The sequence below is a fragment of the Lutra lutra genome, chromosome 4, assembly GCF_902655055.1.
Source record: "Lutra lutra chromosome 4, mLutLut1.2, whole genome shotgun sequence".
Lineage (NCBI taxonomy): Eukaryota > Metazoa > Chordata > Mammalia > Carnivora > Mustelidae > Lutra > Lutra lutra.
This window is the reverse complement of record NC_062281.1, coordinates 95,723,732-95,740,751: the sequence shown is the minus strand read 5'-3', so window position 1 is coordinate 95,740,751 and position 17,020 is coordinate 95,723,732. Positions and strand designations below refer to the sequence as shown.

Genomic DNA, 17,020 nt, shown 5'->3' with positions numbered 1-17,020 from the left:
GGTCTTTTAGACAACAAGCACCTCTTCCATGCTTACTATGCACCAGCACTGAATCAGGTATATCAGAGTTACCCTATCCCAAAGTGTACTTTCAAACTTCCCCCAAATTTAAACTCCGATTTTCTCTATATCAGAAGATACTTTTGCTCAGTTTCTCACGCCACTTGGGAGTCTCTCCTTATGCCTACTTCTCCCCTACCCCTCACATCTCACATTGGCACCATTCTGCTGAGTCTTCCCTTTAAATACACTCGTATCTGTCAGCACTCTTCTTCCCTGTGGATTCTCCTAGAGCCTCCTAACTGGTGCACTCACTCCCACACGTGTCTCCTACTCTATCCTGATTTGGGCTTCACTAAGCAGCAAGAGAACATTTAAAACAAGAACTCAGATTGTGTCACTCTCCCCTTTAAAGGGTTTTATGGCTTCTCATTTCCTATGAAGCAAAAACGCAAACTCTTTCCTAACAAGGACCCACTTGATAGGTCTGGCCTCCACCCCTCTCCACCTCGATTTCTGTGTTCCAGGCTCGGAGGCCTTTGATTCCTCTAACAGGCCCACAGCTTTCCTTTCCCGCCTCATGTTCTTTGTTCCCGCTGTTCCCTCTGCCTGAATATTCTCCCCTAGTCTTTTCAGTTGTCTCCTTTTTGTCATTCAGCGCATGTCCACTCAGTCTGAAGCATTCTCTCTGATCTAAAACAATTATCCCAATTCATAATTATGTATACATTTGTTGGCTTGTTTGATCTTTGTGTAATGTCTGCCTTCCCTACACAGATGTAAACTCTGCAAGGGCAGGGAATTATATCGTTTTATTCACCAAAATAAACTCAATCATAGGTTTGGTACATAGTAGATGCTCAAGTATTTGTGGGATGCATGAAAATGAAGCATTTCCTAACCCTTAGTCACTGAACATCCCTTGATGATTTAGCCAAAACTGTGTACCACCTGTACTATGCGGCTAATATTTTTCTCTAAACATACTGTAAAGCAAGTTAAAAAAAATAATGCGGCTTGATCCTAAGCCATGAAGTTGGGACACTGCCAGTTCGTATTACATTTTTATTTTTAAAATGCACATTAAAATATGTGTTTAACAAAATATAAATTTTGTATCTATAAACTGTCTAAAATTATCTTGTGGGAAATGCAAGAATAAATAAGAAATTCTTAATGAGTGAGGCTTGCTTTCTGTTAGGTGAAGAGTAGAACCCCGGACTATGAGTCAGGAGGACTGACATTCATTTTAACTCTGGCTGGTGACAGGGAACAAATCATTTGAGGTTCCTAGGTTTCCATTTTCCCATTTATGCTATAGAGTCACTACCAGATTTCAGCTCGGCTCACATGCAGGTGTGAAGACATAATGAGATAGTGGTTGCAAAATCCTTCTTTTTACCTAAATGTAAGATTTTATTATTATAATTATTATTATTTGAGAAATGGTACTACTTTTGTTTATTCCTTAGGGTGTTCAGTCATATTTATCCCTTCCAAGACATAACAAAGAAGAAGAATGTATATTAGTTTTCATCATGGCAATGAGGACTAGTATAATAAAATAACCCAAATACCCTTTGACCATCAGATTGCCTTTTTTCCTCTTAACTAGCAATTAACTTATCTTTCATTAGTTGTATTCCACTTGGTGGAAAACCTGCTCATAATCTGCATACTAATGTTCATAACAGCATAATTCACAATAGCCAAGAGATAGAAGCAACCCAAAGCTTCATCAGTGGTTAAACAGATAAATAAAATGTTACACGTATGTACCATGGAATGTTATTCAGCTTGAAAAGGAAGGAAATTCTGACATATACTACAGTATGGATGGGCTCTGAAGACATTATGTTACATGAAATAAGCCAGTCACAAAAAGACAAATACTGTATGATTCCAATTCTATGAGGTATCTAGGAAATTGGAATTTCCTTTCCAATTCATAAGGAAAATAAAAGAGTAGAATGATGGTCCTCAGGGCCTAAGGGTGGGGGAAATGGGCAGTTGTTTACTGGATATAAAGTTTCAGTTTTATAAGATCAAAAGTTGTGGAGACTGGTTGTTCAACAATGCAAATATATTTAGCCCTACTAGACGATATACTTGGAAATAATGAAAATGGTAAATACGATGTTATGGGTTTTTTACTATAATAAAAAATTTAAAAAAAATATCCTGCTCATAGATGTTTCTAGTTCTTTCACACATCCTAAAGTACAAAATGCCAACATCCATTATGACTGAGAAGAGAAACTTAAAACATAATGGTCAACTATAATAGCCAAACTTCAATGGACACTTTACTGTATGACAGGCACTATGCTAACTGTTTTGTATTTACTATCTCATTTAATCATCACAACAGCTTGATGAGGCAGATACCACCATCAACGCTGACTTTACAAAGAGAAAACAGGTACAACAGAGTTACCGAATGTGCCTGAGGTCACATGGCTAGTAGGCAGTAGAATCACAGCAGGAGTCCAGCCAGACTCATTTGGATCTGTGCATCTAATTGCTAAGGGTATGTCTCACCAAACTAGCAGAAGGTTCTAGAAATTCACTCTCACTAATTCGCTTAGGTCTCTTTCTTTCCACACCTTCATCTCTAATGCATATGTATTAACTTCTCTCTCATTTCCCATGCTGCCCTCTTCCCTCTCCCAAAGACTTAGTTACCTTAACCATATAAACCTAAACTGTTAGAATTAAAAGTTCCAGGTGATCTGAACATTGGGGCGGAAGCCCCTCATCAGGGTGGCTCAAGAATAGGACCAAGACTGTGTGGCACCTCCCTCATGTGCAGATACACCACTGGCTTCGCCAGAGCAGTAGGAAAAGCAGTAAATGTATCACAGAACTACTGAGAGGTTTAAGACTTAATTCTAATTACTAGCAGTAGCTTGTATTCAAGAAATGTTAAACCACAACAACTACTTACAGAATCCCAACTATTGACCCTCAGTTTTTATGCGATGCAAGCAGAAGGAAGAGAGGCTTCTGAGTCATGGAGTTACTTAACCTGTCTGAGGCTCCAGTTTTCATTGTTTGTAAGTATCTCTTGGCAGGCTGTTGAGAAGATTAGATTAGCTAATATATATGAAGCACCACGCACATAAGACTTGCAATAAATGAAGTAGTCAATAAATCATAACTATTATTATTACCCTGGTAATAGGGTAATAAAGGCAGATTATTCAGAGTCCTAGATAGAGGAATAGAATGATACAGTCTTCCTGATTCCTTCTCTGACATTCTTCCAGTCATAGTGGGTGTGGAGTGTAGAATGTTGGAGAAGCTCCAGGACCCACCCTGCCAAGACTGTCTGTGATGGCTGCTCTTCACGAGCTGAACCTTGCTTCATTCTTGTGGCTTCTCTTCCTCTGATAGCTCTGTCCTGGGATTCTTGACTAGGTTCTTGTCCTGTCTGGCAGTTTTCCCATGGACTGAAGGTCTGATCAGCAACCCCATCACCAGAGCTTGGATGGTGTGGTTTCCTGGGACTGAATTCCAGGGGCCTCAACCTCTGATTCCACTCCTCACCAGTGATCCCTTGCCTCCTCCTGAAACACATGGGCTTGGCCAGCTGTCTGTGCCCCAGGGTGGAAAAGAGCTGGGGGGCATGATTTGGATGTTTTTCAATGTCTTTGCTTGAGTTATGCTTTTCTTTGAAAACAGAACTCCAGATTTCTGATCTGAGAGGCAAACATATTTGCTCCCTAGGAGCCCATTCCTAAAGCAATGGAGCTCTGACCTTCTACCCCTCTCATGGACTCGCCTGGACTCAACTTTCTTTGCTGGGCTTCTCTGTCCTTCTCCAGGACCATAGAGGTTCAGGGTTGTTAACACATCTGACTGCTCCTTTTCCCATCTTGACAAAATTCATTCGGTTGCAACTCTTCATAACTCTTTACCCTACGACCATTTCTAGCACTGTAATTTCTCCTCATTTTCCCTTCCTTGGGTGAGAAATGCCTCCAAAAGACCAGATTTTGGCACAATAACTCCCAGATTGTTTTTATAGTCCCAGTGTAGTACTACTTTGTTACAGCTCAATATTCCTAAATTTTGTTCCAAGTCTTTATTTTACATTTATAAATATCAGGTTGTATTAATTGGTTCCAGCTTTAAAAATGTTCCATCCGAGGTTATTTTCTGCTATTTTGATAGTGGTTTCAAAACCCGGAACACCAAGGCCCTGATGTGGGCCATGTTCTGCAAGCATCCCTCAAGGACTGGTGGGGGACGGAAAAGATACGCAGATCTTGGGCCTTGCTGTGTTCTTTGAAGACTGTACTGGCCATAATAGCTTCAAAGAATTTCAACAAGTTCCTAAGACATGACCTTCCCTTTCCGAAAACCACGCTGGCCAGGCTTGCCTTAATCAAGCTGTGCTTTTCTAAGCATCCTTTTACTTGATCTCCTGCAGCAGTTTTCAATACTTTCCCTACAAGTGAAGTTAAACTAACTGGCCTGTAATTTCCTGGTGTGTCCCTAAGCTCTATGAAATAACGGCATTATGTTGGCTACCTTCCAATTCTTCCTGATTTTTTTTTTTGTTTTGTTTTAAAACACAGGATTGAAAAGGCCAGAGAATGCTTCCTGTCTCCCTTTTCCTTCGTTCCTTCCATGACATACTGCTTTCTGGTCCCAGTAGATCTGCCATTTTAATAACTTCAAACCTCTTAAAAGTTTTCACATATTATTTGTTTCTATCTCTGAAGCATGAGTTTTCCATTTTTCATTTTGACAAGCGTCCCCACTCCTCACCCCAAATAAGGGCTCACAATTCCATTGAATAGACTGTTAATGTGAGGCACTGTTAAAAAAATGAGTTTCATATTAGAAATGTGGACTAGGGAAGCAACTAGATCATAATTAAGTCTGTGGTCTTACTTGTGAGTTATTATGAATACATGTTGGGGAAGGAGCTAAAGAATGTATCTACATGCATAGGAATAGGAACCAACAAAATGAAATGATTACATCTGGGGATACTAATCCAATGTACCTGCCAAGTATCTTAAGAACGTGATGAAACTAATTAAATCTTTATATATAAAATTTGCAACCTGTATCTTCTTAAACTGCATTTGATTCATTACTTTCAAATCCAACATCAGAAGAATCTTTCCATATTTAATCATCTCCCAATAAAAAAGTCCACAGAAATATTTTAGTTAAAATACGTCAGTTAAAAAATAACATCTTATTTTTTTTTAAACTGGTAAGAATAAAGAGGAAAATTCACAATTATTCGTATTCATAAAACTACACTGTATCACATCATCTTTCAGACTGTCTTGGTTGTTTGTTGCATAGAATTGATTAATTTTTAAAATAAGTGAGTCACCAACTAGGGCATACAAATGTTTATTCTTTATAGATGTTTTTTGTTTCAGCAAGCTTTTGTGTTTTTCAAAGTTTTTTTTTGCAGTGATCTAATTTGTCTTTTCTGAATAAATCACAGGTGGGCAAACTACAGCCCATGTCTGGATGGTTGCTTATTGCTGGGTTGGAAGGTACGATGATCACCATCGTGAAACAAAGCCAAACATAGAGTGGAGTCTAAAACGTTAAAACTGTTGACCCTGACTTCAGAGAAGTTGAATTAACAAACCCCTGTCCAATGGGTAGTTTTTTCTTTCTAATTCATCAAAGTCACAATGTCCAAAATTTGTATATCTCTTAATAATGCACACATACTGTGTATCAGGTTAAACACAGGTAGGAGAATCTTTGCATGTATGGAACATGTAGACCTGTCACATAGGGAACATTTCAATCAGCTTTGAATGATTCCTACTATTTTCCTTTTTGATTTTGGACAGGACTGAATAAACCTGCAAATGAACAAATCAGATTCTGTGGGCCATCGAAGTGAGTGACACTTGCAGCCAAATATTTGTGCATATTTAGCAAATAAATTTAAATTCGGGAGTTGATCTTAAAGAATGGATTTTATTGTGTACTTGAAATATTTTCTCATAGATACTCATCTTCAGGATTTTAAAGATGCAATTAAAGCATGTATAGAATTTACCCTTCCTACTAAGTATATATCTTATACCAGGCAATTATAATTTTAGTACTATTCACTCTTCTCCCACAACTATGCCTTTGCTTGAGCTTTCCCTTTTCTTGGAAGGCCCTCTCCCACATTTGAACGTCAAGACTGCCAAGACCTACTCATCCAAGGGTGGACAGCTTAGAGCCTAGTGGAAAAATCCTGGGTTTGTGGTAAAGAAGAACAACTTGAGTCTATGGATTCAACTATGGCTAAACCCCAGTTCTTCAATATTCTAATTAATAAACTTCCTACTTTCTCCACGTCTCCATCTCCCTATATGTAAAATGGCAATATTTATATCTCCTTTAAGAATTGTGATATGGGTTAATCAGAATTATTTATTCATTTATTTACTCGAGAGATAGAGGGAGAGAAAGTGTGAGTTGGGGAGGGGCAGAGAGAGAGAGAGAGAAAGAATCCTAAGCAGTCTCCATACTCAGCACCATGGAGCCCAACGCGGGGCCAAATCCTACAACTCTGAGATCATGACCTGAGCCAAAATCAAGAGTCGGGTGTTCAACCAACTGATCTTTTAATATATAAAAGATCAAAATTAGCTACCCTTCCTTTCCCTCCCTATGCCATCTTCTCCACAAGGCTTCTCTAGATCCCACTCATAACCCCACTCTCATGGCAATTTCATCTTCCTTTGAATGTCCATAACACTTCATCTGTTCCTCATGGGCTTCAATGCAGTATGTTATTCACTTCTTCTTCTTCTTTTTTTTTTTTTTTTAGGACTTAATTTATTTGAGAGAGAGAGAGCACAAGTAGACGTAAGGGCAGAGGGAGAGGAGCTCCTCTCCCCACTGAGCAGGGAACTCAATGCAGGGCCCTATCCTAGGACCCTGGGATCATGACCTGAGTTGAAGGCAGACACTTAACCAACTGAGCCACCCAGGCACCCCTTCATTTCTTTAACAAACATTTTTTGACCATTTACTATGTGTTAGGATATATTTTTTTCCTCCCCCCCCAACTAATCCTTAAGCTTCTTGAGGTTAGAGTCTTTATAATATTCATCTCTCCCCCATTGTCTATATAGTGTGTAATCCCCCTAGTGTTGAACAAGAATGTACTTGTTAATTGTTTGGTATTTGATAAAGTACCACTATCTGGTAAAAGCTGGTGACTATATAATGCAGACAATATCTGTATATCCATTTTCATATAAGTCCACAGCCTCAAATAGGATTACAAGCTGGAAATTATGTTCATATGTAAGGCCAGTGAATGGGATCATCATAATTTTCATCCTTGTTTTTAAATACTACAACTACTACTAATAATATAATAAAGGAATAGCTAACATCCCTGAGACCATGCACAAAGGAGAACATTCTCTTCCATTCCCGTAGGGGTCCTTAGAGTAGTTCCTGCTAGAGCAGAACATGGTTTCCAAAAAGAGAGGTGAATGAACAAATGAGCTGTAGCCGAGCTCTGTGGAATCACATTAGCACAAATCTAAGCACATTTTCAAAGAACTGTGGTTTATAAATAAAGACTCTCTCTATATATACAATCCTATGGCTACATGAACTCTAAAGTTTCAGCGGGAAATTACACAATTTCAGAATGAGGCTGTGTGTACACAACACCAAGCCATCCAGTGAAAGCCTGAGCAATCACTTAGGAATGTGGTCTTTGCTAGCCCAGACATTTCAAGTCGTTATTGCAAATATGTAATGTGGTTCTGACGCTATTTTACTACTCATGGATGAACTGCACTATGGTGACATTTCACTTTAATTTGCTGCTCCTAATTGACTGCAGGCAAGGAATCCAGAAAGCCGAACTGGTTTAGAACTATGTTTAAAGTGAGAACGATGAGGCTCCAGTTTAAGGCCAGTGATAGTTGGCCTACAAATGGACGTAAATCTAAGGGTATGGCCTTCAGAGTTCCTGTTTCTTGGCTTTCCCCTCCAAAATGGAAGACACAGAACTCTACCAATATTGCATGCAGCATAAACAAATTTCTTAGATGACCTTTTCTTCCCAGGGTGGAGAAAGAAAACATAAGACCTTGCAAAGAGGCTCTTGAGGAGTTTAACTGTGGCCAGTGTCCTAGCTGCTACAGACTGTGCCAGACTTCAGGCAGAAACAGACTTGTGAGTCTTAAAAGTTCACAAGTCCTAGAAGCGTTTGGGTCTGGACCTCTCTCAAGGTCACCATTCACTATCACAACCACCTTGGGGTTCTCAGTAGGCACTGCCAGCAGCTTTTCAACTCACTTGGGATGAGGTCCCAAGCGACAGAGTTCCCATACAGGTCCTAAGTGTGAAGGGACTAAGACTGGAAATGTGCCCTCTTCTCCAGATGTGCTTTCTGTCGTTGACTGATGCTGATCAGGAGACTGAGTTGGTTTTATGTTCTATATCTCTTTTTACCAAAGCAAATTGATGTTGATGCATATGTGGTATACCCGAGAACCAATCTCTGTGGTGCTCATCCCGCCTTCCCTTTTCTTCTGGAACCATTCAGGAAAGGGTATGTGAGTGGGTGTGGGAGGCTTATGGCCCAAATGCTCCACTGGAAGAATGTGGTAGAGCCAGATGTGAAATGGACCTCCCCTGAGTGAAGGATTCACAACCCAGAGTCACAGCACATATTGGAGAGGAATGGCTTTCTAACTGAACTCTGGATTTGTAACATTGTGCTATCCCACATCCAAGTCAAAATGTCTGTCCAGATTAGACATCAAAACTGGCCTGTTATCATCTCTGATTTTTACTGAGCATCTTTGAAGAAGAAAGAGTCCTTTGGGGGGCTAATTGGTCCCAGGCCCAAGAATTGGACAGGGATTTCTATGGCTACTTCAGAAGAAAACTTCCAATATTTTAAGTATCACATAATGTTTCAACTGGAGCACGCACACTGAGAACATCGTAACAAAAGGTAGAAGGTATTTTATTTGACTCCAAAAGCACAGAATCAATTTTTCCTGATAGTGAGAGTAGCGTAGCAAGAGTTAATGCTATAAAATCCACACTATTGTCAAGTGTAAATAAATCTAATGAAACTTGTTCTGATAGTACTCAGGCAATACTAAAGAGTCCATTAGGAAATCATCCAAGACCTGAGACACATAAAAAACTTTATTAGATCACTGAAATAAAGTGCAAACAAGTTTGTCTTAGAAAGATCCAAAAATCCTTACACTTACAGTCTGAAGAGCCATAAAACAGTGCCTGACAAATTTTAAGTGATATTCTAATTAACCACTGAATTTTTATAGCTTCTTGTGAGCTGTAAGTTAGATATTAACAAGGCAGCATGAGAGGCAATCCCCCTGCACTGAGCATGAGTTCTAAGTCCTTCCATAAACCCAATGGTCAGCCAGGCCAGACTTTCATGTTAAGCATCTGCTAGAAATACAGAATGGACCATTAACCTAAAAATTGTCATTATTTTCATGTCAGTTAAAATAGGATGGAAAATGTGCCCAAATCTCGCTGACTCGTGGAAAATTATAACAGCTGTGTCTTAGTCTTGTACAGGAAACACTTTCTGAGCCATTTTTACATTGTTCCTTTGGTGAAAATAACACTTTGCAATACACTAATCATACAGCTCCCTTTAATACCATCACACACTTAATAATTACCAGGAAAAAGTATGACCCAACTCTTGTATATAAAAATTTCTGATTTATAGACCTTAATTGGATACAGTGGTGGTGTAGACAATCTAGGACAATTTTATTCCTAGAGAGGGATTTTTACAGAAGAGAGGCAGATTTTTTTAAGTGCCTACCATCAGACAGTTCTAATGAGGAGCAAGAATTTGCTTTCAAAGAATGAATTTAAAAAAAATTTTGTAACGTGAGTATAAGATTATTACTTCAATTCTCATTTTCTAAAAATTACAAACATATCTTCAATAAAGACATCCACCTACCTCATGATATAAGGGAGCACTACCGCCTAGAGGTTTCTTTGCCTTTTTAGATGGAGTTCCAAGAAATGCATTTGATTCATTGATCTGTAAGAAAATTAATTTCATCCACAATGAGAAAGAAAGACATACTTAAAGCATACTTAGATATATGTAACTTTCAATTACCTAGGTAGCTTTTAGGGTTGAAAAACCTAGTAAGGAAGAGATATTCACTAACTAGGCAAAATATTTATAGTCACTTTGGTAAGCTGTTAGTAATCACGTGAGTATGGGCCACCTGACAGGACTTTTCTGTGTGGTCATTCCTCTCTGTTCTCTGACAGCTAGGTTTCTCTGTAGTCGTAATTTCTCTTGCTATTGACTTCCCTGGAACAGTAAATATTTTAGGCTTTTATTATTATTAAGTCTTTTATTGAATAAACAATTCTTCAGAGAGCCTAGCATGGAGCCTGGTATGGCCACAGGAATTTTGTCAAATGAATGAGTGCTGAAAGGGCCTAAATGGGCCTAAATAATGGGCCAAAATAATTCTTCCCAGTTAAACAATGCAAATTTATTCTAGCTAAGTTTTGTTTAAAATAATCCACCCCAATTTACCGAAAAGCCCAAGAATCTGATAGTTGTACTTATTTTATTATCCTATTCTATTATTTTAAGCACAAAAGTCTTCACCGGGCCTAGAGGTGGGAAGGGACAGATACCTGCTGGAGAATGTCTTGCCAGGACACGATACTGAACAATTTCCGCTGAGGGACCTGGACAGCAAGGGTGAGAGCTCTGATGAGAAGATCGTCCTCAATCCGGTTTCCAACTATAAAAGCGACAGAACCCTTCCAATCATTCTGTTAAAACAAACAAACAAACAAACAAACAAACAAACAAACAAACAAAAAACCGAGAAGGAATTAAATTCTAAATCCTGGGTAGGTAGGTAATTTTGTGTCAAAGGGTTCCACTAAAACAAGATAATTTTGCGTTTAAACTTCACCTTAAAAGACAAAAGCTGACCACATAGTGTAAGTTCCTGACTCAAGTAGCCACAAGGCGGCAGTGTTGTGCCAAATTTCATGCAACTAGACCAAAAAACAAAACAAAACAAAAAAAAAAACCAAAAAACAAAAACCAAAAAAAACCACAACCATTTTCTTGAGAAACTAGACCTTTCATTTTAAGGAAGACAGTGTTTAAAAAAATGACATGCTTTCACTAGAATGCTGTCCAAGAAAAATTTGGTATTTGGAAGAAATGGTTCATTCGTATGTTACAAATATATATTAAGATATAATCTTGAAAGCAGAAATCTTTGTTTTTGTTCCCCAATACATTCTAAGACTCTAAATAGTGCTAGAGGCATAGGAGGAACTTGATCAATACTTGTTGAATGTTGGGTAATAGTGAATGAGTTGCCAAATGGGCCTTTATATGGGGTAAAAATGTAATCCCTGAAGTTGTTGTAAAGCACAGAACTAGAACACATCTTTTCCTCTTCATGTAACACAAGAATTTCATTGTTAATTCACAAACGAATCCTTTCCCTTCCCAGGACTTAGGCTAAAAAATAACACTTGGACGTGAAATGCTGCATCAAATAATTTTTAAAAAACGTTACTAAAGACAATATTCTTATTCAGTAATCCCTTCTCTATTGTAACTTCTCTTGGGAAGAAGCAGTTCCCTGAAGATTAAGAATGGAATTTATTGAATTATCTACTGTGGTGCTGAGAGTCAAACTCATCATGCCTACCACGTCTATGGCTTCCTTACGTTAACAATCTTATGGGGAAATGAAATAAGCAAATGTGATAAAGACATTTGGAAAGAGAAATAAATAATAAAGGAAGGCACCCCACCCTGTGACCTCTCCAGGCCTTACCAACACCATTTATAGCATAAAGGGGTTAGACAGGGCAAAACCTAACATCCCTCTAGAGATCTGATTCAATAGAGTAACACTTCCGGAATCAGTGGATTCTGAAACAATGTCTAAGATGACGTGAAGAGATTTTACACAAACGTAATGAAATGCATAATTTTCTGTGGTTCTCTCTGGTTTCTGTCCAGTCCATGGTCAGGGTGATGACAGAACTAGGGTATAGGTGGGAGAAAAGACCTTAGTGCAAATTCCTCCTTACCATCAAATAATCACTATCCTTAAAAATCTCTTATTTCTTTCCATGGAAACTTACTAGCTACCTAACAAAACCTGCCCAATTAGCAATCCAAAACAAAAACCACACATGAAAGCATAAACATGTGTATTTTACCTACAAAATGTGTGTGTGTGTGAGTGTGTGTGTGTGTGTGTGTGTGTATGGACATGTCAGTGTGGTTCAATGTATTTCCCTCTGTTACATTGAGTTTAAGACAGTTTTTGTTTGTTTGCTAATTCACCATAGGAGACTGAGCATCTGTTTTTTCTTTTTCTTTTGTTTTGTTTTAATATTCTGACTCTGAAAAGTTAGTATGACATTTATAATGTATTCTTTTTTTAATATTTTATTTATTTGATGTAGAGAGAGAGAGAGAGATCACGACTAGGCAGAGCAGCAGGCAGAGAGAAAGGGGGAAGCAGGCTCCCTGCTGAGTGGAGAGCCCGATGTGGGGCTCGATCCCAGGACCCTGAGATCATGACCCGAGCTGAAGGCAGAGGCTTAACCCACTGAGCCACCCAGGCACCCCCATTTATAATGTATTCTTTTGGGAAAAAATTCCACTATCACAAAACGACCTTTCCCACATGGGATGCCTTTCTTTTCTCTTGTCTACTCCCACAGTCAAAATCTCAACTTTAATCATTGAAAGACGAAAATCTCTTATATTCTTACAATACAGTACACATGGTTCCTAAGCAGGCAATACCCCAAACTTCCCATCAAGTTACACTTTCCCCCACTGAAGATTCTGATGACCACCTCTACCTCACCCCCTCCCTGCTGCACAGGTCCTTGCCAGTATTTGAAAGCTAACGGTGACAAGGAAGGGCTGCCTCTCCACTCCTTGGGGGATAAATCAGAACAAGGGCATTGTAGTAGTCCACCACCTACCCAGTTGTATCGGGTGTCAAAGGCAGGCGTTGACTATTTCAGACCAGAAAAAAATAAGGGAGGAGGAGGCAGGAACTAACAATGATTGAAATTTGCCATGTGCCAGGCGTATGCTATCTCACCGAATCCCTGAGTAATCCCTTTAAATAGGAGCACTAATACTTTATAGATGGAAAAACAGAGGTCCAACGAAGTCAAACAACTTGTTCGAGGTCATCTTGGCAGAACATCATGGAGACCATATACATGGCTTACAATTTTGAGATCATTTTAGAACAGTTTTGAGAGCAAGTCTTTGGGGTCACAACGCCTTTCCATAAGGCCTGAATTGCAGCTAATGGCTACTTCATTCATAATAAACACAATAGATGAAGATCTGTATCACATGTTAAAGTGGAAAAAATCTTCAAAAATAGATATTGTAGTAAATCCTTAAGACATCTTGAGTTTATTTTATTTTTTAATCAATGATAGTTTTACAAAGGCTCAAAGACATTAAGGAAATTTCCCAAGCTTGTCTCTCTCCAAGCCGGGTGTTCTTGTTACTTTGGTCGGGATGCACCTTAGCGCAAGCTCTGTTCCTCTGATTAATGGTCCTATGCTGAAAATTCTGGGCCCGATTTCTCCACTGGAAGGGGTCTGGAGAGTATAGTCCAGTCGAGACTCCGTTTCCCACCTGTACTCGCTAGCTCCCCAAACTCCTGCTCCCCAGAAAAGGATCTACCTGGCAAAACGGGACCCACGATGGACTTTGTCAGTGTCATGGATTAGTGTCAAGTCACGCTGCCAGAAGCCAGGTAAGCATAAAACAGACTATCAGGCAGAAATAATGCAAATCAAGAATGTCTGCAGAGAAAGATGCACTCACTAGCGTGCTGCACTAGGGGGCAGCGAGATGTCAGGAAATGCAGAATATTCAACTAATGAAGAGTAAGTCATTGCCCTGGGGCCTAATTAGGGAGAATTGTTAAAGGAACAAGGCTCTGCAAATATAATTTCTGAATCTTTCTCTTACTACTCCAGGATAACTGTAGATTCCGAATTTCCACTACTGGCAGCAGTTTTAAAAATAGGAAATTGTTTCGGAAAAACTGGGACAAAAATTAGATTTGATACAAAGCGATTCAGAACACCCCTCCGCCATATATCCTACCCCAACATGCAGTTAAACACAGTCCTTAAATTTGGGTTCACAGGGCAGCCAGAGAAAATGAGTATAGAGAAAACAAATGTAGACCATCGGTGAGAAATGAACGTACAATGCTTGTGAGCCCCGAGGTGCTTGCTACCTGTGGGTGAGTTTCACACAACTCAAGAAGCTTGGGCTGACTCTTAGCATAAGCCTAGATGAAGAAAACATTAATCATTTTAGAAACACTACACTGGATACATCCAATGGTAAAGGCACACCTCAAAAGCCTTAGGAAATGAAGTTGGCTCTCCGCTGGCTGGAGGCACATGCTGGACACAGTTTTTCTGAGTCTCACTTTCTAGCAGTTATTGATAAAGTCATTCAAAGGGTGGAATGAAGTCATGTATGGACACAATCCATTACCTTTTATTTACTTTACCAGCCTCACCTAATTGAAGCTTGGCAGGAGGGCGTCTTAACCCAAACACAGACATACTAGTCTTCCAAATCAAGAAAGTATTCATGTAAATGCAGAGACCCGGGCTGTCTCCCACATGCCTATGGTCACAGAGACACGGGGTAGACTTACGATTCCATTCCTTCATATACTACGAACTCTCCAGATTTCACTTAGGTACTTCTGTATTCTAAGATAATTACAAAAACACTTTAAGACAAGTGAAAAGCAGCTTTTGGACAAGGGGAAGGTGATTGCTTCCTTCTATTAGCACAAGGCATCAGCTGGGAGGGGAAGGGCAGGACATACATGCCATCTTCTGCTGCCTTTGCTGGCATGTGGTGGGGTGGTGGGGGGAGCTGCTGCCCTCAAAGACCTGAAATGAGATTCCCACAGTCCACTTCCCAGAGCTGATCAGCTCCCAAGGAGCTCGATGAACCAACAGTGGTCACAACTTTTAGTCGGAGAAGATGTATACAAGCCCCAAGTCAAATCAGCACAACACTAAAAAAGTAAAATTCTGTGCAGAGTTATTTAACAACTGTCCCAATATGCAAACCTATACTTTATGTCAATATTCTGCTGCAAGGATGACCTTGTCAAGTAGATTTACTGACAAATGGAGAGAGATTTGTGACTGTCTTTCTCATACCAGGTTTTCCCTTCAAAAGGGGTCTTGGATCTCCATCAGGCAAAGAGTGTTAGTGTGGGCTGTTGGCCAGCAGAAGAAATATTTTTATTACATAGAACTGGCTGCTATAATCATATTTGTTAAAAAGAGGTTATAACTATAAAATAAGTTGGGAATAGAGATTACAAATGACTTATTTAATAAACAGGAACAATACAACCACCCAGGATGTGCAGTCATCTAACTCCTTTGACTGCCTCTACTAAACAAATTCTTATTTCAGATTCTTCTCTAATTATAGATTCCTCACAATTTATTATAAATACTACAGCTCGACGCATTGCCATCATACTATTAGAACTGCTCCTTATTTAGGAATCAGTTCACATGGCTGTCACATTTTCTCAACTAGATTATAAGCTCTTTACATTAGAAATTCCATTTTGTCGCTTTTGTACCAAATGGTGTCCAGCAGATTAATGGGAAATCAAATAGGGCTCTCTTTATAAATAACCATTGATTGGTACTTTAAAGCAACAGAGAATGTGCTTGGACACTGAGGATTTTGACCCTGAGAATCATAAAGGTCTAGAAGGTCATGCAGCACATACAGGGTCCAGAGCCCTGAAATCTTTTGGGAGGAAAACGGACTGTCCTTGATCCAACATGATTTCTGCCAGGTGTCAGTGACAAGGGTGTAAGGAGTTAGCCCCTACAGCCGTTCCTCTGCCAAGACAGGTTTCCTGGGAGTGGCTCAGAGAAGGAGCCAGATGGTAGGAAAAGGAGGCAGCTCTTTCAGATAAGAGGGGAAAGCCCAAGACTCACACACAAACATGCGTTGGCTATAAAACCATGCTTCCTTCTCTTTCTTTCCTACTGTCTCCCGTCACCCAACGACAGGGACCTCGGTGGCCTTCTTCCCCTCCACCTAACCACCTACAGACTGCAAGTTCTGTTATTCCTTTCTCCTTCTAGGTGTCTCTGAAATTCTTATGAGTCAAACTTTATGATGAGAGCATATCAGGGTGGGGTGGGGAGAGAGGAAAGACAGACGCTACACATGGTATCAGGGGTCTGGATCCAGAATCTGCCAGATGTGCAGAATTTGAAACTGACACTTGCCTCCTGCAGCAATGTCATTGCCCCATCCACCCTAATCATCCCCTCCATCAGGAGTGTGCTGGATCTGATTGCCCTCACTCTTCCTGACTCTGTCCAGTGAGGTTGCATTGAGACCGTGAAATCCACCATGGCGGAAGTGTGGAAACTACAGCAATGCCAAGTGCCACGAATCTGAGCTTTGCCCTGGAGAACAGGTTGTTAAAACATTTAGCAGCACATCATGCTCCCTTCCTGGGACGGCCTGTGTATCTAAGCCTGACTTAGAAATGATTTTGATTGAAATGGTGAAGACTATCTCTGGGAAAACACCGAGGGCAAAGTGGATTCTCTCCACCTGCCACATTTCCCACCCCAGTGCACGTTCTGCGGTGTATGCTGTGTGGAGTGACACTGTCTGCCAACGGACACTGCTTCAGGTGGGACCCAGCCTCACTCTCCTTCAAAATGGACTCCAAGAAAAGCAGGTGACAAGGACAGAGTGGCCACTATGGGAGGAGCAGGGCAAACCTACTCCAAGACTCTCCTTTCCTCCTGAACATATCAGGACTACCTTACCACTCAGGCATCTGAGTCACATCAGGGCAGGGAACCACTGCCCTGGGTAGGCTGGGCATTCCCCAAGCACCTCTCACCCACAGATGGTGAGACTACCTCATACTTC

General features: G+C 40.1%; 1 protein-coding gene across 1 annotated transcript in view; it reads right to left on the bottom strand.

Annotated features, from left to right (window-relative positions):
* SPAG17 (sperm associated antigen 17) overlaps positions 1 to 17,020 on the bottom strand; it is a 254,989-nt gene that overhangs the window by 200,827 nt on the left and 37,142 nt on the right. The window contains exons 2-3 of the mRNA XM_047725498.1: positions 10,675 to 10,815; positions 9,974 to 10,057 (exon numbers count right to left, since the gene is read on the bottom strand). Coding sequence (XP_047581454.1) covers positions 9,974 to 10,057; positions 10,675 to 10,815 — 225 coding nt within the window. The remainder of the gene's footprint in view (positions 1 to 9,973; positions 10,058 to 10,674; positions 10,816 to 17,020) is intronic.